The 22402-nt window shown below is 37.7% G+C and overlaps 1 protein-coding gene across 2 annotated transcripts in view; it reads left to right on the forward strand.

Annotated features, from left to right (window-relative positions):
* The window catches only part of grm8a (glutamate receptor, metabotropic 8a), a 204813-nt gene that overhangs the window by 178612 nt on the left and 3799 nt on the right, over nt 1-22402 (forward strand). For both annotated transcript variants that reach the window (XM_079870081.1, XM_079870082.1), the window contains exon 10: nt 21385-21631. In XM_079870081.1, the coding sequence (XP_079726207.1) occupies nt 21385-21631 (247 nt within the window). The remainder of the gene's footprint in view (nt 1-21384; nt 21632-22402) is intronic.

Below are 22402 nucleotides of genomic sequence, written 5' to 3' on the forward strand. Positions count from 1 at the left end.
TGTCCTTAAAGGCTGGATTTTTCCTATTTTTTTTTATTAAGGCATTAAGTTCAATTTCCAAAAGATGATTTTTTATTCCTCTTTTTAGTCAACTTTAGCATGGGTGTCTAAACTTATGCATAGCACTGTATATATATATATACTGTATATATTCAGAATTTTTGCTTTTAATTTTTTTTTTTGCATTTTTTGCATATTTTTTTTTTTAAGTAGGGCTTCCCCAAAGTTACAGCAATGATCAATTATGCAAGTATTTTTTTAGATTTTTTTAAAATTATTAAGAGTTTTTGCTGTTATTTATTTATATTTTTTTGCATTTAAGTTCGCTAATAGTCAACTAAATTAGTCGGTTAGTCGCAGATAAAAAAACTCCACAATAAGTGGCGAAAGTCAAGCAGTTTAATGTGTGTTTCTCTTTAGATGCGCATCCACCATACTGTGACAATGAGAGTCAGCGTCGTCAACTTCATCTTTGCCACCAACATAGTTTATTAATATTTATCAAAATGTTCAGACAGACTCGTTTCAGATTTTTCACATTCATAATCATTACTTTTGCCGGTTTGCTGTGCCAAGCTTTATGCATGTGCTTGAGCACTTAATTTATTTTTGAAAGGTTTACTATTTCTCTGTAATTTAGAACAATTTTAGCAATGCTACGTATAATATTCTTTCTCAGCCCTGAAACGCAAACAATTTTCCGTGCATCTGAATCAGATGCACCATTTTTATATGCATCTGATTCTTCAGTGCTCCCGTTGGCATTAAGAAGAGGATGTGGTGTGAGACTGCGAATGTTTGTTTCTGTGTGTGTGAGCTATAGGTGGCTGTGGGCTACAGATAATAACATCGCCTGCTGGTTACCCTTTCACCTGAGCCAGCAGGCGATAGCCTCCAGAACATTAATGTTAAAAGGCTAACCTAAGGAAGCCGAGAGCAGGGTTTTACACACCCTCAGATTGATGGATATTAGCTTCAGGTGCTCTGTAGGAAACAGACAAATGGGTCAGAGGCGATCAGGTGGGTGGCAATATTGATCAGATAGTGTGCAACCCAAGAAGTATCTCTGAAATATATGAAAACTCTGGATAGCTTAGCCCTAAAATAAAATTGAAATTCAATCATTGTTTATGTTCCAGTCCTGTTGCAATTGGAAATTAAAAAAATCAAAACAAGCTTCCATAACCTCATGTTGTTCCAAACTTATACATGTATGCCAAGGGTTTTTTTTGTTTGTTTTTTTGCATGTTACTATTGTACTGAAAAAAAACATGGCATACATGTATAAGTTTGGAACAACATGAGGTTATGGAAGCTTGTTTAGATTTTTTAATTTGCAATTGCATGTTATAAAGTCAGAATTGCGTGATTTAAAGTCGCAATTGCGTGTTATAAAGTCAGAATTGTGAGATATAAACTCACAATTCTGAGAATTGGAATTTATAACTCGCAATTGGCATCTTTTCTCAGAACTGTGATATATAAACTCACAATTGCGTGTTATAAAGTCAGAATTGCGAGATCTAAACTCGTAATTGCGAGGAAAAAAGTCAGAATTGTGAGATGTAAACTCTGAACAAATAAAAAAATTATTCTGTGGCGGAAACAAGGTTCCATGTGAGGTTGTGTAAACAATGACAGAAAATTAATTTTTGGATGAATTCATTGTGTTATTAAAAGCCATAGAAGTATAATATCTATGCAAACAAGTTATTCAGTGTGAATGCTAAAACTTTTGAGTTTGAGTTGCTTTCACAGTGGATCACGATAAAAGCTCATTACCACATTTCTCTTTAGTCACATTAGCCTCTCACTGTGACTGCTGCGCTGTGTGCTAGCCAAGAGAGACAATTATGGATATACCAATTATTCCTTACACTAACAAGCTTATTTATATTCTTATTTAACGCTAGAACTGTGGGATGGATGGCATTCTATTAACATAGACCCCCCCCAACCCATCACATTACTCAAGATAAGAAAGCAACGACATGAATCATTTGATAAGGAAACAAAGACATCTTATTGAAAAAAATGAGCCGTTCCCTTTGTCACGAATAACAAAACATGGCCTTGAGTCTATATTTATTGAACTGTCGTCTGATTGGCAACCACACCAAGCAAAAGGGCTTCATAATTGGTTTGTAATGAAAAAATGACTACGACTGAATTAATATCATAACAAAGAGTGAATGTCGTATCGATTTGCCACATTTGTGCAAAGAACCATAATAGAGTAGAGAAGTAGCTAAAACTCCACCACCTGTAAAATATCCCTCTATTATTAAAAATGTGCTTTGGTTAATGCTTCAAAAATCAATTTGTGTGGATTTTCATTGCGGCGTCTATTACCTCCACTAGCATAAAGATATCAAGTGTGATACGATCTACACTCACTGCATTGGAGAATGGTATCACCGCCAAAAAACCAATACGTGCACTTTGACATTTCCAATGTAGAGACTCTGCAGAATCATAAAGAGTCAATAAAGTGTTGCATGAACAGCGGCCAGCGTGCTCACGACTCCTCGGGAAATCAATGCCTTCCAAAGGTGACTGGTTAAGATAATCACTCCACATATCTGTGGAATCAAATTACGGGTCTCGCATAAATCACTGACAGATATTTTTATTGGGTTTCGTTAAGTTCACCGAGTGACCCGATCTCCATTCGGGAGCCCCATGCGTTCCTCGTATAATTGATATGCATGGTAAACTGATTTAAGCTTGGGTTCTTTAGATTTTTTTTGAAGTCAAGGTTTGATGTAAGTCTCTGTAGAACAATATAAAGGCTGTTAGCCAAAATTTACATTATTAACAGTTTTTTTCTTTGGCGTTTTTCCCCATTATACAGTGCTATTTTTCTAATTATAAAAGATGTGTTGGAAGTTGGCTCTGCGTGCTGTAGAATCACATTACAGGGGCCGGTTTCACAAAGATAGACTTTGACTATGACTTAGATATAGTAGATAGTCAGACTTCAGATAGACATCTAAATCAGACCATTGCACAAAGCACTTAAGACTCTGACTATCTTAAGTAGGACTACACTGCAATGCATTTTGGGTAAAATAAGACACTTTTCAAAACAAAAAACATGGCAGATCGAGTAAGCGCATTCAACCGCTTGGTGCAGTTTACCCCAGCGGAAAATATGTGTTTGTTGGAGGAGTATAAAGTTACAAGGGCATTTTACATGGGAAATTTAGCGGAGAATGTAGTAACAAGAAGAAATATTTAAATTATGAGCCATTTCCCTTTTCTTTTGGCTGTTTGTAATGTAACTGATTGTTACTGCTGGTTGCCAAGGTTAGCCTGGGGGTAAGGTGTCTAATTTTTTTGGTCTAAATTAAGTCAGTCTTTATTTTTTGTGAAACAGTCTAACTTGCATTAGACTAGTCGATGAGCAAATTTTAGACTTGTCTAACACTATAGACCGGTCTAAAATAGCTTTGTGAAACCGGCCCCAGGTCTCATATAAACAACTGCTAGATCGTTTTATTGGGTTTTAAATTCACCATGTGACCCGATCTCCATTCGGGAGCCCCATTTAGAAATGCATTCCTCGTAATTGAAATGCATGCTAAATTGATTTAAGCTTGGGTTAAGTTTTGATGCGAGTCTGTAGAACAATATAATGGCTGTTAGCCAACATTTACATTATTACCAGTCATGAAGATACCATTTTTTCCCCCGTTATACAGTGTTGTTTTTGTAATTGTAAAAATTTGTTGAAAGTTGGCTCTGCATATTGTAGTGTTAGGGGGTAACAGTTTAGGACCCAAGGTCCAGATGTTTGAAAGAAGACCCGGAGTCAGAATTATGATAAATTGAAGAAAAGATTTACTGAAGATAGTTTGCATTTTCATCAGCAGAAGTTCAGCTTCAAGACTCACACGGGAGTTTGTAGTCCGCCCTGTTTACAGTTACAAAGATCACAGCAGTTATACCCTTCACCACACACACACTCACACACACACACACACACACACACACACACACACGCACACGCACACGCACACGCACACACACACACACACAGCAGTTATACCCTACACCAAGGTCTAAGCTACGTCCTTGCTTCAGGTTGAATGATTCTCATTGGCTAAGAAATAGATAAACAGTAATTTTCCACACATATACAGATAGACTGAAGCATTTCTCCATCGATTATGCGGCTGACACTCTGACCCTGAAGTTAGGCACGTCGTGACCTTCCAGGTCTCAGATCTGCATTGCTGGGCGCCAACATGTCCAGAACAACAACTCAGTCAATCTCCAATAATGCCAGTGGTTCCTTAACCTGTAACCAAGAAGACTAACACACACACCGACACACTGCTTTTCCAAGGTTGGATTTGGCTAGGCTCTAACTATAAAAAGGAGAGTCCTCTCAAAACATCAAGATAATGCGTTCTTTCTCTCAAGGAGAGGACACTTTAGTATAACTGGAAAGTAAGGCTTCAACAAAGAAATGGTCCCTTAAACTATTGGCTTCAATGACCCCTGTATGTTTTAACACGTTGAAGATCTTTCTCAAACACAAAGCAAGTCCCTATTTCATTTCTGTAAGCCGGGCTAAATGAGCAAGCACCGTTACTGCATTCAGATATCAAATACAGACATTAGAGAATACGTATTCAGTAATCACACTGGTAACTTCTATAACGAAGTAAAATCTCCAGAGAAGTCATTCAACTCATTTGATATTTAGAAGGAAAAATATTGATTAATACCTTGATTGTAATCACTCATTACAGTTTATTCCAATCCACCCCCTTCAGGTCTCATATAAATCATTGTGTGATCTCCATTCGGGAGCCCCATGCGTTCCTCAAATAATTGAAATGCATGGTAAATTGACTTAAAGGGGGGGTGAAATGCTATTTCATGCATACTGAGTTTTTTACACTGGTAAAGAGTTGGATTCCCATGCTAAACATGGACAAAGTTTCAAAAACTAAGTTGTACGTTTGAAGGAGTATTTTTGTTCCAAAAATACTCCTTCCGGTTTGTCACAAGTTTCGGAAAGTTTTTTTCGAGTATGGCTCTGTCTTACGTAAGATAGGGCGGAATTTCCTTATATGGGTCCTAAGGGCACTTCTCCGGTAAGATCGCGGCCGCGCGCGCACTCTTAGACCAGAGCAAGAGAGTGAAAGCAGTTCGCCATCAAAGCGCCCTGCCCGGCTTTTGGGAAGTCAATGTCACCAAAGAAGTGTGTTTTTGGTTGCCAGGGCAAGACAACCCTGCACAGATTCCCAAAGAACCCAGCGTTAAGGAACCCGTGGATGGAGTTTGTTTTCCTGAGCATAAACGGAGTTGTGTAAGACTGTTGTTCCCTGCATTTCGACGATGATTGTTTTATAAACAAAGCCCATATCTACGGATTTGCAGATCGTCTAATGCTTAAGGATCGAGCAGTCACAATGATAAAGATTCGCGGTCGTGCATTGGAACTGGACGGTGAGTAAAACTGTTTGTTGAACAAATGTCTCTGTGTGTTGTCACTAGCTTGGCGCGTTAGCACAGCTAAGCTTCGCCCACACGGCCCGCCCCCAGCCGCTCGTTTTTTTCCGGAAAGACTCGGTACAGCCTATCTTTCTGTTAAAAATGTAATAAAACAAAAGACTTTTTGGAGATATGAAGGATGCAATATTACTCTATAGGTACTCAAGATTAACAGGAGATTGAGTGAAAATGAGTATTTCACCCCCCCCCTTTAAGCTTGGGCTATTTAGATTTTTTTTTTAGGCAAGTTTTGAGTCTCTGTTGAACTATGCAATGGCTGTTAGCCAAAATGTATGGAAATGTGTTTTTCCTGGCTTTTTTTGTTGTATTGTAAGTGATTTGGCTCAGTGTGTAAATGCACGTTTCAAGCGGATCAGTGGGTGAAATACATTGATATGCACAGTCATATTACAACATGATCTGAAACGTGGCAAAGTTCTTAGTAACTGCACTCCTGTTATGATAATCCTCTCGTGGGTGTAAGCATATTCTCGCTGGAGCGTGAAATATTGTACTATTTTTCAGTGATGAATGATGTTATGAAGATTTAAGTTTGCATAAGGAATGTTATGACTGAAATAACACAATCAGCCTGCGCTCCCTGAGCAGTAATTTCAATTACTCTATCCGAGACACCATACCTAAACCGGATCTTTATGTGACATTTAGATGTTTTTGTTTCACTTTAGTGTCTTTAATTCCTTGAAGGCCAGCTTTGTTCACGATTAGTTCTGCCTCCTTTGTTCTTCAGGGTGTTTTGAATCAAAGACCAAGTGTTTGGTGGTGTTTTCTTTTTGGAAAAAACTAATTTCCACTACAATCTTTGAAACTATTTTCCATATTTGTCATTTTGGTGACCTTAGAAATAATGTTCTGCTGTTTAGATCCTGTAAAAAAAAAAAATACACACCTCATTTGATCTTTATAAATGTGCTAGCTAAGGCTGTTGCTTCTTATTTGTAATGTATCATATCTGTTCTAGACACACATATCACGCTATTTCTCCTCCTGTGTAGGATCATGCTGTGCAGTGAAAGCCGTATTACCTCAGATTAGATAAGCTTTAGTAACATTTGCTCTGCTAATATCATAATACATGAAGGTGAACCTGCCACAAAAAAGCACTGGTCATAATGAAGTCTTCTCAGCGGATGATGTTCCTGCCCAGCACTGTAAAAAATGATTGTGATTTTAACAGTCAAAGACTGTAAAAATGCCACAGTTTCCTTACTATATACGGTAAACAACTGTGATAGATCGAACGGTACATTTAATGTAATTTGACTGTAAAATGTCAGTTTTTGGAAGTGAAAAAGAACAAGTCATTGTATAATTTACAGTGAAAAAACGTAAATTGACGTTCCCACAATTCCCTGCGTGACACTTCACATTTGATGTATTTTTGTTGAGATAACTATGTTTCTTCATATTTTTCTTAGTTTTTTCTAATCAGTTATGTTACATTTAATGCTGTTAAATTAATGTTTAGTGCATTTTTAAAATTGCACGTGTGTTACCATGATGGTGTTTAGTGTTTGTGTGAAAGACACTGTGCAGCTTCTATATATTAGTATTAACTTTCTGTTAAAAAGCTGCTTATGATGAGCTTTAATTCATCATGTGATCTTCATCTCCACTGTGATTGGAGGTTGTCAGTGTATAACTATGGTACAAAATAGATATAAACGATATAGCCACGACTCTCACCAGAGAGAAGACACTGTACAAAAGAGGAATGGGTAGAATAGCTCAAGGTAGAGTCACAACTGCAAACAATAAGCCAGGGATCAGGTCAGCTACAGTCATACCAACTCTCTCGTTTGAAAAGCGATTGGTTCTGCTTGTTTGAATGGTTTCTTTATTGCTTTCACTTGCTTTTTCTTCACAGCCCAGTCTCACACTGAGAAACGTTCTCCAGTACACTACAACAATGTCTCTCAGTGGCCATTTTAGTGTGTGTGTGTGTGTGTGTGTGTGTGTGTGTGTGTGTGTGTGTGTGTGTGTGTGTGTGTGTGTGTGTGTGTGTGTGTCATCAAAGTTGTCCTAAGACAAGAACGGGTATTGTTCAAAATTCATGTCTAACTTTGATGAAAGGTTTAGATCCACTTCAAATGTTGACTACTGTATATAAACTAGTTGAACATTTTGTTCACATTGAAAATTGTTCATGTTAGACAAAAATGCATTTAATTTGTTTGATTGTGGCTGCATAATGTAGTTGCACTATGCATAAGGCGTATGTGTTAAAAGTCATACATTTATTCATACATTACTATGATGTATTGCATGATAACGCAGGTCCACTTCTGTTTACACATTCACTTTGCGTTGGTATATGATGTGCAAATGAAAAAAAAAAATCTTGGATTAATTTCCAAGTGAAACAGAATTTTCGACAAGACATCTATAATTAATTTGATCATTAATTTGCACAGGAAAGCATTGCAAAAGTGATGTTTCCGTTGAGCTCTCTCTCACACACAGGTCTTCACATTACACATTGAAACACATTGATTTTTTTTATAGTGTTCAATTAGCCAAATGAATTTGTTTATCGAACAGGAAGAATGACACTAAGCCACTGAGCGCTAGTGCGGTGATTTCTACACTTGTAATCCATTAAAGATGGAGTCGGTGTTGAAGAGCCGAGAGATGTCTGACAGCACAGCTGGACAGCTGTCATTTATACACAGAACTGATGGGATTTTCTTTGGATATTGTGTCACTCACACATGTCATTCTCATTCAGACATGCCCTCTCAGATTTTCAAGCAGAGCTTGAAAATATCTGTATATAGGTTGTTTGCATATGACGTCACGTTACTGAATTGCCATGGCGCGAAATGCAGATGGAGGTCAGGAAGTGATTTGCTACATTTAGGAAGCACTATAACAAACTCAAAATGCCTGTTTTGCGTCGTTTATGGTTGCTCAAATTGATCAAACCGAGAAACCATGAGGAGTGTTTATCGTGTACCAAAAGTTGTTGTTCATAAGGGGGAAAAATGCAAGAAATTGACCGAAAAACGCCAGAAAAAATGGCTTGCAAACCTACGTCTGCGGTCGGGAATCGGAAAATGCCCGTGTGTGCAGTGATCACTTCATCAAAGGTCAGTTAATACAACTTATGTGGCTATGTTTGTGTAATGTAACTCTCTCTCTCACACACACACACACACACACACACACACACACACACACACACACACACACAGTTACCAGTTTCCGAACTTTTTAAAGTCAAAGTAATTGTTTCTTCTTTTCTTTGAGTTTGTAAGTTACCCCTGTAACTGAAGACAAATGCGTAACGTTAGCAAAGCTACCTACAAAGTGTTTTGAGGGTGCAGCCTTCAGGGGTTTAGTGGTGTTTCGGCGGACCTTTGAGAGTGGTTAACCTAATAACGTAAAGTAAACAGCCGTAAAAGTAACGTCGAGAAGCGCCGCAGCGTTGAATGGTTGTTAGGGTTAACGTTACGGATTAATCCACAGGACAAAAAAGAATGAGAGGCAAATCTTTCAATTCAGTTGAAAAATCACTCCTCTTCATAACGCAAGGATCACATCCAACATATGTTTAGATTTTTTGTCTATATCTTTCTCTTGTAATGGCGTCTAAAGTAGTACAGTCAGAGAATGTCTAATATGGCGAGAAGTTTCACTCTCAGTACACTTCCGGCTTCTGAACTGGTTGCAGTTCCACTCTGGCTCCATATGAGGGCGCTCACAGGACGAGTGCAGAATGAATGGAGGTCTATGGCGCTATACCCCTCAAAATCCACTTTTCTCAGGATATAATTTTTTGTCTAGTAATTTGAATGTTGTATTCGAAAGGAGATGCAAATAAATTACAAATTGCAGGGTGTTAGATTTTTTTGAGTCACTTATTTGCTTTAAAAAGTATTTTAAAGTGTCAATGACGTCATACACATGTACGACCAGAGATACTGCTTTACAGCAATCCTTCAGTCACTTTGGTGCTTTCGCGCTCTGCACTTTCTTTTCACTCGAGGCATCGACAACACAGCTGACTCAGGGAAATACACGTGCTAGAAGAGTTTTTGTTTAGTTTGTTTCTGGTCCCGCTTCGGATGCCACGATGCCATCAAGCGGTATCTCTGGTCGTAATCAGTCCTTCACTGACCAATCAGCGTTCATTAGCAGAATGCTAGCGTGTTATGGGCAACAACAACTCAACCTGTAAGAAATCAAAAGGACATAAGTACTCGTTCATTCAACTTTCGACCTATAACTCATGTTGAACTTGCAAAATCTACAATCAGATCTGAGATTTCTCAACGGCAATCGGGTGAAAGAGACAAATTTAGCCGTCTAGCCCCATAGACTCCCATTCATTTTGCACTCATGGCGATCGCCCCCAGTGGAACTCTGGTGGAACTACAACCAAAATTCGGTACAATAGGACTTAATAGGGAGTGGCCAGGCTCTCCGTAGACGGGCTCTGGTACAGTACAGACTTTCCTCCATCTCGTCCATTCCGCTCTTCACTTCCTGCCCTCCATTTGAATTTCGCGCGTCATCACAATCACGTGACTGCAAACCACCTATTATATTATTTTGAGTTATAAGTTCAAAGTTTGTGGTCGGAAATAATTTTGCACACAAAGGCTGCATTTATTTGATCAAAAAATATAGTAAAAACTGTAATATTGTGAAATATTATTGCAATTTAAAATAACAGTTTTCTATGTGAATATATTGTAAACTGTAAGTTATTCCTGAGCTGAATTTTCAGCATTATTACTCCAGTCTTCAGTGTCTCATGATCCTTCAGAAATCATTCTGATATGATGTTTTATTGTGTTGTGTCTATTCATGACACCGTCCTAAATTTATATTGGGAACTACTAAATTAATATAAAGCAATTTTTTTTTCTCCATCGTAATCTAATTGGATTTTTTATTTATTTTGGTCTTCGGGCAGCGAATTCTGCGATCAAACATTCCTTCATGTATCTCCTCTTTCCGTCTCGCTGTTTTATGTCAGACACGTACAATCTGATGAACAACAAATTCGAGTTGTGCTCATGTTTGACAGTCAAATTTGAGGGGCAGATGTGTAGAGACCGAGAGCAGAATCTCTGAGCCTGACCTGTACCTAGCGGTCAGTGTTTCTAGGTTCAACATCTGTAGTTAGTGAGTGCACTGGCATATGTGTGGCTAATCCTGCTTTGATTAATTGTCGTGCAACTGCGTACCGTGTGATTGGGTGAACAGATGGCTGTCAGTCTCGCTTCCATCACTCTGATAACACACATGAACAGGAACATCAGCTGCTAACCGCTACCGCTAGCCTAAGTCCAACGCTGTCCGACTTCTAAAGATGCACTGACGCTCAATGAGAATTAATCAGTCGATGTTAAAAGTCACCATGAAATCAAAATTCTTGTTTATTCATGGAATATTGCAGTGTATTATCTGTATCTGGTGTCATGCACCTAATAAGGACTTAAAATAACAAAATAGACAAATAAAGTTGATTACTTTTACTTATTTTATATGCAAAGGTGTAGCCTATATAAATATTATATCAAAACAATGGCATTGAGTGATTAATAACTTATTATTGTTTAAAATCATCAAGCAAATGTGTAAGACAAACTAATAAAATAACAACAAAAGACAAGAAACTAAAACTTTTTTTTTAAAAGTAGGCTTTTTATAAATTATTTATCCGAGCACATCATTATTATTTTTAATTCATGTTCCATCTTGAATCAGAATAACTTCCCCTCCCTCTTGCAGTGACATCATCTCTTCTCTGATGATGAGGGCGGGGCTCAACCTGTCACTCACATGAGATCAGCCAATAGCAAACCACAACCATCCAATCAATTCCCCACAGACAGAATCAAGCCCCGCCCACATGTGTTCTTGTTCCAGAATCCGTTTTGCTCTATATACTGCGCAATAGGGAAGAAAAGACTAGCGCAACTTCTGTTTCATGCCGACTTTAACAAGTCATTGTCATTTTGATTCATCTCGACTAAAAGTTAACGCAGAATACTTAAGCGTATGTAGCTGATATTGCCTAATACACTCTCTTGATCTTATATTTTACTTGCAGAATAGTCTGTTTCACCAAGTCAAATGAGTCGTGAACACAATTTCATGTTGATTTAAAAGTTTGAAGAGGTGGTTGAACTGTTCTGTGAAGTTAATTTCTTCAGACAAAGATTCGCAAACAATTTAGAGAGCTTTTCCACTCTGATGCAAATCTGTTTTGAACATTAATTCCACATCATGTCAGAGTTATTCTCTCAAATATGATTTAATTGAGCGCTGTTTTCAAGCCTCTAGTTGGGCTTTAGTGACCTAATGATTTCTTATAAACAGCTTCCTGTTTTAATTCATTCAAAGAAGGAAATCTCACACGCTTGTTTATGGTGACCAACAGATGTTGTCTCAGCACAGGTGTATGTTTTTTTGTTTTGTTTTTTTCATGCTGGTTTTAAAGTATGCATCCATTAAAGCTGCTGAGGAAAGAAAGAGGAAACATTGACTATTCAGCTGTTTTTTATGCGACAAAAAGGAGAAATTAGTTTTTGTACCTGTGCATGCTAAGTTAACTTGGTTGCTCTCGGACAGCTGTCACCCATACTTCGTGTTTCAGATGAAAAGCGTGAATTGGTTACGCATATGTGCAAGTGCTGAACACCACATGCAGTCAAACCCAGATAACACAAATATGTTATAAGGGGCCATTAACACAGAACCCGTTTTCTATACGTGTTTGAGCGTTGTGCTCACGTTATTTCCAACGCCAAATGCATGATGTTTATCATGCATAAGTTAATAAATAAATGCATAAAATAATTTTTTGTAGCAGATCGCAATTGCATGTGATGTTTATGTGGCCCGTTGAGTGACATAAGAAATACTGAAGTTCTGTGATCTGCTTACTTTTACTATCCCAAACTCCACCCCAACACGAACACATGGGGTTGTGCTCGCCGGCCCGGAAAATAACATGTGCCGTCACCTGAGAAATAGCCTTTACAAACCTGATCCAATGAGTTCTGTGAGCCGCGGGCTTTGGAGACGGAGGACTATTAGAAGTGCAGGGTGATAGTCTGCTGGATGCTGCTGGACTGGGATTCTTCAAAACTAATTAAGAGTGACATGAGGGCATTAAGAAGCTTCATGAAACAACAGGGGAATTGGCAGGCAAAACAAGGACTGACACTGCACAGGTCATTTCTGGTGAGCGCTGTGTGTGTGTGTGTGTGCTATTGGATCATGCAGCAACAGTAATTCAGATTTTATTGCAATCCGTCCTTCTATTTGGGTGGGCGGCGAGGAAACAGATCAGCAATAAACCACCAGCATCTCCTCACCAACAACCGTAACACAGGAGCTCTGATCCGAAAGCTAGACAGCACGTTATTATATATACACACACATTCCTGCTTTTAGTCAAGTCAAGTCACCTTCATTTATATAGCGCTTTTAACAATACAGATTGTTTCAAAGCAGCTTTACAGTGATACTTGGAAAATAATGGAGTGGAGATTGTTTTGGCTTTACAGCAGCTCTAGAATAAAGTTCTTATCCACCTAAAGTACGTTTTTTGATTGATTCACTTGCGTTTTAAACATCGTTAGTTACACGACACCGTTTTAACTGAAAACAGAAAACTTTTAATGTGTTCTAGCCGTTCATTTGCTTAACGGTGTTTCAGGGCTGCCAACTTTTGAGTTTAGCTTGGAGTGAGATTTTTTTATTTAATTTTTTTGGCGGGGGGGGGGGGAGGGGGGTGGTATGTAAAAACAAATATTGCATCACAATAAGTGTAATTGTGATTGTCAAAACATTTGGTAACTAAATAGAATTTTATGAAGTTTAGTGACAACATGGTACAATGTTTACATGGTACAATGACTGGTAGAATACAGTTTTTATTATTGCTTGACAAAAATTTCAAGATTTCAATTCCATTCTTGTGATTTGATTACAATTTTGATTCAATATTGACTAATTTGGATACATGTTTATTTTACATTTTATTTAAAAAAATAATCTCACCTTATGCTGTAAACATAGAGGGCCCAATCTGCTGGTATTATTAAAGGTTGAAAATAACAAATTAAATTAAATATAATGCAGTTTTTGTTATAATAACAATTATTTAATGACATAAGTAAAAATATAATAAATATGTAATAGTGCTCAGCAAAATCTCCTCTCTAGCTATTTTTTCTATTCAATTAACATGCTATGGTCATTAAATGGCTTTCCTGAGCTAAATGTAACGTTATGTGTTCTCCTGCTGTTACATTGACCTCTTTCCGTGGTTGAAAAACACTAATTGGTCGATATTATGTATACTTTTGGTAAGTTGTACTGCATCTTTAAATAAAAAAGTAACAGATGATCGGTTCACGTGCTCTTGAACTGAGGCGCTCAGCGATCTGTCACGTCACATTTACAAGCGCCAAACGTATTTTTGTCTGAATTTCGTAATAAAATTGACGGAATCTAAGAGCTGAGAATTAGTTTAATATCAAAAGTACCTCTTTGCTCCGCAATTTTTCTGTGCGTGAGAAAATGGATGTGTGGCGTGAGAGCGTGTGAAAAGTGTCAATTGCGTGAGTCTCACGCTCAATGCGTGAGAGTTGGCAGCGCTGGTGTTTGTTGGCTCAAGAACGCAAACTTTGAAATAGGCTCCAAGGTGCAAGTTTAAACATTATCATCTCTGTGTAAACTTCAAAAGCGTGAATCTGTGAAAACGGTGACGGCGTGCACATGCATATTGCTTGTTTAGTCTATAGGTATGCGCGTTGAATATGTATGTGCGCAGGCGCGTAGTCTTTCTTTACAAAGTGACATCACCAAATTACTTGTCTGGCCTGCATAATACAGAATTTCATTGTCTTGTTATCAGAGCATGTTATATGAAAGAAACTAAATTAATGAATGTAAATGTAAACCAAAGAAAAAAGTTTGTCTTTGTAATCTGTAATCAAAATATACTTAAAGGTGCACTATGTAAGTTTTTCAGTCAATAGGCCTACATCATCAATCCTTCTTCCAAAATGTGTTTTTGTCTTACCCTGATTCACTATGGTAAGCCTGTTTTAGAGCTGTCGGTAGAGCTGCACGATTAATCGTTAAAAGATCACGATCTCGATTCAACCCCCCACGCGCTCTTAATCCTGCATTTCTACGATTCTGCCAATGATATTCAACGAGATAACGCGCTAGGGGTGGAACGGATCGCACTAGATTCGGTTCGGCACTCATGAGATTCCCGGATTAACTGCTAAATTTAACCATCATAGAGTAAAAGTTCATAATTTGGACGTGTATTGACATGCCAATTTACACATTCAAACAATTTTAATCGCGGAAGGACTCGTGCGTTATCTGTGCGCAAAGCCACACACACTCGAAGCGCAGAGAGAGAGAGAGAGGCGCGTTTCAGACAGCGCTCGAATGCAGAATTGATTCCTCTTTCGCGTTTCCTTGCCCTTGAACCACAGTCTATGCCTTGAACGGACACATAAACACAAAATTGTCAAAATACCGGCCTAAATGACCATCTCGACAAGTATTCTCTCGTTTATGTCATATGTGAACAGCTGAGAAAGAAACGGATATTTGGCAAAAAAAAAAAGTTTTTTTATCGGTCCGTGCAATCGGTCTTAAAGTAACAGCATACACTTAATATAATAATAATAATAATAATAATGTTTAATTTATATAGCGCCTTTCCCAAGCTCAAGGACGCTTCACAAATACAGTAAATAGCAAGCAGTTTACACATAATGGACAGTGGACATTTGCCCAGTCCAAGTAATGAACGAGTAATGATATATTTTTCTGTGTCATTGATATAAATAAAGCAAGTGCAGCTCTAGCTGTCGGAATAGTTTTCACGAGATATTGCGTACATGTGTTACTTGCCCTCGTGTGTCTCCTCAAATCCGTAAATTGGAGGTGTGGGAGGTCAGAGGTTAGTTTAGTGTGTGTGTGTGTGTGTGTAGGCCTGTCACGATAACAAATTTTGCTGGACGATAAATTGTCCAAGAAATTATTGCGATAAACGATAATATTGTCGTTCAACACCATTTTCATCTAATATAATGATAATGGCATAATAATGCAGGTACACCTTTTCAAAGATCTATAAACTTTTATTTCTTAAGAATATTAAACATTGAAAACGGAAAAACATTTTAAATATCCACAAAAAATGAACAAAACAACCAAAAACAATAAAAGAAATGGACTCTCAGTGTCTGTTAACAAAAAATGCACTTGAATAAATACCAAAAACAATAAATAAAATGGATGTAAACAAAATTGCACTTCAAAAAATATTAAACATTAGGCTCAGACATAAATAGTGATACATTCCATAACAGGCAAAACTGCCGATTAGGACCTTTGTAAACAAATTAAAAAAAGCCTCAACAGGATACCACAGCATTTTGCACTGTCCTCCTGTTACTTTGTCGACTAAACAAACGCCCGAGTGATTGTGTAGTTTACTGTCGGGAAGATGGAGACACGCTTTATTGCGTGTATATGCTACGCACTGAAAATACTTGGTTAGGATTAGGGGTGAGGAGTGCGTGCATATTAAACGCTATAAAGTGCGTATCATATGCACGCAAAAACTATTTTTGACGTATAAATGGCACGAGAAATAACATTCGTGGTATAGATACGCATTTTCATGAGATCGGGCTCGCTGTCGCGTTTGGCTTTGAAACCAATTCCATCTTTTTCTTTTTTTTTTTCCTTCCAACTCACAACTAGCGTCTTTTCTGTCTCTCCCGGCAGTCGCCGCAAGCAGTCCCGCCGGCGCTTTCCCATACAAAGACCATGTGACTGACAAGCGCCGCGGCGTCGCCACCCCACACAAAGACCATGCAACTGACAAGAGGGTTCACTCCTCCTATATGCTAAGGAACCGAGAGTGGTCATCCAGTCTATTTGGTAGAGAGCATGGTAGAGAGAGAGAGAGACGAGGAAAACAAACAAGCATGCAAATGGAATTATCGCGGCCGTAAAAATTATCGAGCTCTTTTTTTTTTATCGTGCGATTAATTGATTTATTGACTATCGTGACAGGCCTATGTGTGTGTGTGTGTGTGTGTGTGTGTGTGTGTGTGTGTGTGTATATCTCCAGGTTAATTGAATACACAGCAGTTGTACCGTTTTATTTGGCTTTGGCTCTGAAATGCATTAAGGAAAGTGTAATTTAGACTTTAAGAATGTATGGCATATATGGCACAATCATATGTTTAACTTCAGACCTCGAGGGTTCTGAGAGGCTTCTGGGTAATCATCATGTGATTAAGTGCTCAGTGTGACACCATTATACAGTCACATGCACTCTGTCTCTTTATGTTGCTGTGAAACTTCAGAAATTCACCACGTCCTGATGTGATTTTTGTTTTAATTATTCCTCTTGCTCATATACGGCTGATTCTATTAAAAACCTGCTGAGAAAATGTTTTAACGGTCCTTTGAGAGTTGATTTATCATCTATTTGGCAGGGATTTCCCATTATTATTCCAACTTTAAGAGCCTACGGGGTCATATCAAGAGAAAACAAATTTCCATTGATTGAAAGAGTTTGACATAACTTTCAGAGCTCAAAACCTCCTTCCCAGATCAGAAATAGCTGCAAAAATGAATGAACTTCGAGGAAATGTACTTTCCCTGTATAGTGTTTCTTAATGGTACAGCTCAAAAACAAGTCCAGAAACAGCCATGAAGTCATGATCGAGAACATATAATGACATAACATTATAAATCAACTTTAATAGATAGAATAAAACATTGTTTGACATAAAACTTTTGAAAAGACACCACAGATATTATCTGACACATACAAAAAAATGATCTCAAAGTACTTGTTATACAAGGCAAGTGTTCTCATAAACACAAATGACAGATCACATGGAAAGAAATCGGATGTGTATCATTATATTGGATCCGTGCATTAACTCTTAAAGTGACAGCAACCTATAAAAACCTGCTGCTGTCTATGTCATTAATGTCATTAATTAAGCTTTAACAAACATCAATCTATATTTAATTTATATTAAATGCCATACAACTTACATTCTGCTGTGAAAGTTCTGTTCGGTCCCTCCTGAGGGTTTATGGGAGTATTAAGTTCTAACAGTATGAGCCACTGTCTGCCAGAGCCCCTGCTCATAATACAGCGCGATTGCACAGATCGATACATGATATTCCCGCGGAGTGGAAGATGATGGCAAATAGCATCAGAGTTGTCATATATCCTATAGTTGTTCTGGGTTTGCAGCTGAAGTTTGTGAGAACTCAGAAGTTTGGTGATTAAATATAATGAGCAGTGGTTCCTCTGACTGGCTTTGATCTACTGGCAAATTAACACTGAGTTATGTGTAGCTTTTAGTGGAAAATATCCAGTCGGTGTCAGACTGCTTTGGATCAATATCTGCGGAGCCGGTCTCAGGTGATTACCTGCAATTTCCGACCTTAGAAAGGTAGAATATTCACGGATTCATTGACGGCTGTGAGTTTGAATTGTTCTCTGGTGTGTGTGTGTGTGTGTATGTTTGTCTATGCGACTCTTGTAATGTCATGATGATACACTCAATCTCATTGAATCAACAAGTGATGATCTAATTCGTTTAATTATTTCTTAATTTAGTTACAAATAACAAGAATGAATCATTTAACACAAGTAAACTCGTTATATTCTTATTAATCAGACATATTTGTATTTTGCAAATCAAGCAAGTGGCTAGTTGACTTTTTTGAGTGTATGATATATGCATTTACATAACTATCAAAATCAGTACAGAAATATGGAGTCAGTACAATTTTGTTGTTTTTGAACTCGCTTATGCTTATTTGAAAACAGTAAAATTATGAAATATTAATAACATTTAAATAACTTTATATGTGAATATATAGTAAAATGTAATTTATTCCTGTTAGGGTTATGTTAGGGTTAAGTCGCTTATGCTTATTTGAAAACAGTAAAATTATGAAATATTAATAACATTTAAATATCTTTCTATGTGAATATATAGTAAAATGTAATTTATTCCTGTTAGGGTTATGTTAGGGTTAAGTCTCTTATGCTTATTTGAAAACAGTGAAATTAATATTAATAGCATTTAAATAACTTTCTATGTGAATATATAGTAAAATGTAAATATATAGTAAAATGTAATTTATTCCTGTTAGGGTTATGTTAGGGTTAAGTTGCTTATGCTTATTTGAAAACAGTAAAATTATGAAATATTAATAACATTTAAATAACTTTCTATGCGAATATATAGTAAAATGTAATTTATTCCTGTTAGGGTTATGTTAGGGTTAAGTCGCTTATTCTTATTTGAAAACAGTAAAAATATGAAATATTAATAACATTTAAATATCTTTCTATGTGAATATATAGTAAAATGTAAATATATAGTAAAGTGTAATTTATTCCTGTGGTCAAAGCTGAATTTTCAGCATCATTACTCCAGTCTTCAGTGTCACATGATCCTTAAGAAATCATTTGCTGCTCAAGAAATATTTCTGATTATTATCAGTGTTGAAAACAATTGCTTGGCTTAATACTTTTGTGGAAATGAGTTATGCTTTATTTGCTGTCTTTGTTTTCTTTATTCATGAGGTTGTTTGAGATTTGGTTCGATTCACTTATAAGGCAGCCACCTATGTATGAAATAGTCTGCAGAGCAGCTCATAGGTTTAGCAGCAGAGCTTTATTTCTGTATTAGGCTTTAGCTAGTGTGGATTGAACACTTAGCATGCCTCTTTCCCATGTGGCAGCTCATGTTTTGAGATCTTGCTCCTCCAGCAGCAGCTTTAGCCTGTATCCGTTCGCTCAGTAAATGTCACTAAGCATTTACCCCAGTGGATTGTCTTTAAAAGCGCACTGATCACTGCTCTGAACATGTCAGCTCACCAACCAATGCCATCCAGTCCCGTCCGGTTACGGATCAGGGATCAGCGGGTGGCTGGAGCTTTGCTTTTTCATGGCCATGCTTTTCATTACAGGCTGTTCGCACTTCTACGTTTGCACACTTATTATCTGTCTTTCATTTTTGCCGTGCGTTTGGACTCGAGCGTGTCTCGCCATCTGTTAGCAGTCATTCACCGTGAGTTTTACCCCCTGCTGGAGACAAAGACACACATGAGTGCTTAGCCTTTGAGGATTCTTCTTCTGTTCGTGTGTGTGTGTTCTCAGCACTGAGTGTGTTGCATGTGCTCATGTCTGTTAATTGAGTAAGAGCTTTCATTTTTAAATTCTAATTAAGGAAAGTTGTAAATCTGTCGCTGAGTGCGAGCGTGTGTCCTTATCAGCCGCTAATTATGCTTCCAGCATCTGAGAAGTCTTGGTGTGTGTGTGTGTGTGTGTGTGTGTGTGTGTGTGTGTGTGTGTGTGTGTGTGTGTGTGTGTGTGTGTGTGTGTGTGTGTGTGTGTGTGTGTGTGTGTGTGTGTGTGTGTGTGTGTGTGTGCGTGTGTGTGTGTGTGTGTGTGGCTTCTGTGAAACTTTATCAAGCTCGAAATGCCTGATCAATAACAAATCCAGACATGTTCTTTAGTTTTAGCATGATTATTATGAGTTTTTATGATCTGAGTCAAAAATTAACTTGTACCACGCGTACAAGATTTTTCGCCCCTAATTGTAATAATGTATTTTGTATTTTATTAATGTATTTGATGTAGCATGTATTGTGGTGATTTTCAGATAGATAGATAGATAGATAGATAGATAGATAGATAGATAGATAGATAGATAGATAGATAGATAGATAGATAGATAGATAGATAGATAGATAGATAGATAGATAGATAGATAGATAGATAGATGGATAAATGGATAGATAGATAGATAGATGGATAGATAGATAGATAGATGGATAAATGGATAGATAGATAGATGGATGGATGGATGGATGGATGGATGGATGGATGGATGGATAAATGGATAGATAGATAGATAGATAGATAGATGGATGGATGGATGGATGGATGGATGGATGGATGGATAGCAAACACTCCATTACACTGTGCCTCATTTTCAAAATAAAATTGTAATTTTCCACAAATTGTAATTTTTGTAATTATAAAATTCCAGTTGTTCTGTTGTCGGCAGACTCAAGCGCTCGAGTCCGTCAGAAACTGAACACACATCTGTATACTGTATCCAGTGTACATTATAATGGAGTTAAGCGACCGAACGCCAGTGGGCGGGGCCTATGATGCGATGATGTATAACTATGCATCGATGTCTTGTTTGGAGGCAGTAATATGCAAATGCATTTGCCCGTTTGACATCACAGATCCCGCAATATCAAAACAAACCATTTTTAGAGCTTGATTAAATAATTTATTTATAACAAGGAGGATTTTGCTGGATGTTTTAATGGTACAAAGACCTCAAGGCAACTCTGATCTCTCATGTCATGACCCCTTTAAAACAGTTGATTATTATATCTAGAGAGACTCTGAACTCTGAGGGAGGAACAATATACAGATCTGGCCCTTCTCTGATTAACTCTCTCTCTCTCTCCCCTTCTCTCTCTTTCTCTCTCTCTCCCCCCTTCTCTCTCTCTCTCTCTCTCATATTCATGCATGAGTGGAATTTTTATGATTGTAAAGGAAAGGAAAGAATAAGAGGGAAAACCTTAACTTTTTGTATTTTTTTAAACATATTTTAGAAACGAGTGTTGCCGTGTCTAAGATGCTGTTTCACGTCTTGAGACTCTGTTTTATAAATCCATTACGTTCCCTTCTAGCTGCTTTTTTGTAGCTTTTTACTAAAAATGTTATATCTTTAACGTTTTTGTAAATAAAGTGATCTTAAAGTCAAGTCTCTCTCTCTCTGTGTTCAGATGTACATCCAGACGACCACCCTCACCATCTCTCTCAGCCTCAGCGCGTCTGTGTCTCTCGGGATGCTCTACATGCCCAAGGTCTACATCATCCTCTTCCACCCGGAGCAGAACGTGCCCAAACGCAAGCGCAGCTTCAAAGCCATCGTCACCGCCGCCACCATGTCAGGAAAACTAGTGCCGAAGGGCAGCGACCGGCCCAACGGGGAGGTGAAGACCGAGCTTTGTGAGAGCATGGAGACCAACAGTGAGTATTTCAGAAAATCCCTTTCAAATGAGCGATTATCCACGACCACTTGGTTTTTAAAGGTTAGGAGGCCACCCATAGTGCTAGTTAATAAGTTGCATTAAAAAGACACAAAAACCAAGACTGATTTAATGAATTCCCATTGCTTTACATGACAAGTAGTTCATTTATTAATTTGCGCATAGCAGATGTTAATTTGGACTGATTTTCAAAAAGTTTTTTTGCTTTGAATCGAATGCTGTGATTATTCTCGGAACTGGTTGGTTTGGTTCAAGACTTAAAGCTTTTGGTTGAAGTTTATTTAAATGTAGAAAATGAATAGGAAAGATGCTTTGTTAATCCAAGTCTGCTAGCGTCACATTTATCTCTATTTTTCCTCCAGATGTTCGGTAAATGCTCCATCTGTATGTTGAACAGCTGTTTACTACAGAATGGTAAACTTAACCAAACACAAGTCTTGTTTTAAGCCCAAAAGTTTCCCGCTGAGATATTTGCCGGAAGTAGACAAGCAAAGTAAAGCATGACATCAATGTCTTGGGTCTGATTAGCATATCCGACTAGCTGCGTTATTTGCCAGCTTGATAAAAAAAATTGGCTCTTTTTGATTTATTTATTTATTTATTTTTTGTTCTGCAAAGTGTGGGATTATGGAGTGTTGAAAATTTAATCACTCAGAAGTGATCCAAAGCTTTGAGGGGAAATAAGCCCATTTCATCAAGCCAATTACTTTGCTGTGTGCCGTGGGTGACGCTTTGCCTTCTGAAACATTAA

Source organism: Squalius cephalus (genome assembly GCF_949319135.1).
Source record: "Squalius cephalus genome assembly, chromosome: 4".
NCBI classification, from domain to species: domain Eukaryota; kingdom Metazoa; phylum Chordata; class Actinopteri; order Cypriniformes; family Leuciscidae; genus Squalius; species Squalius cephalus.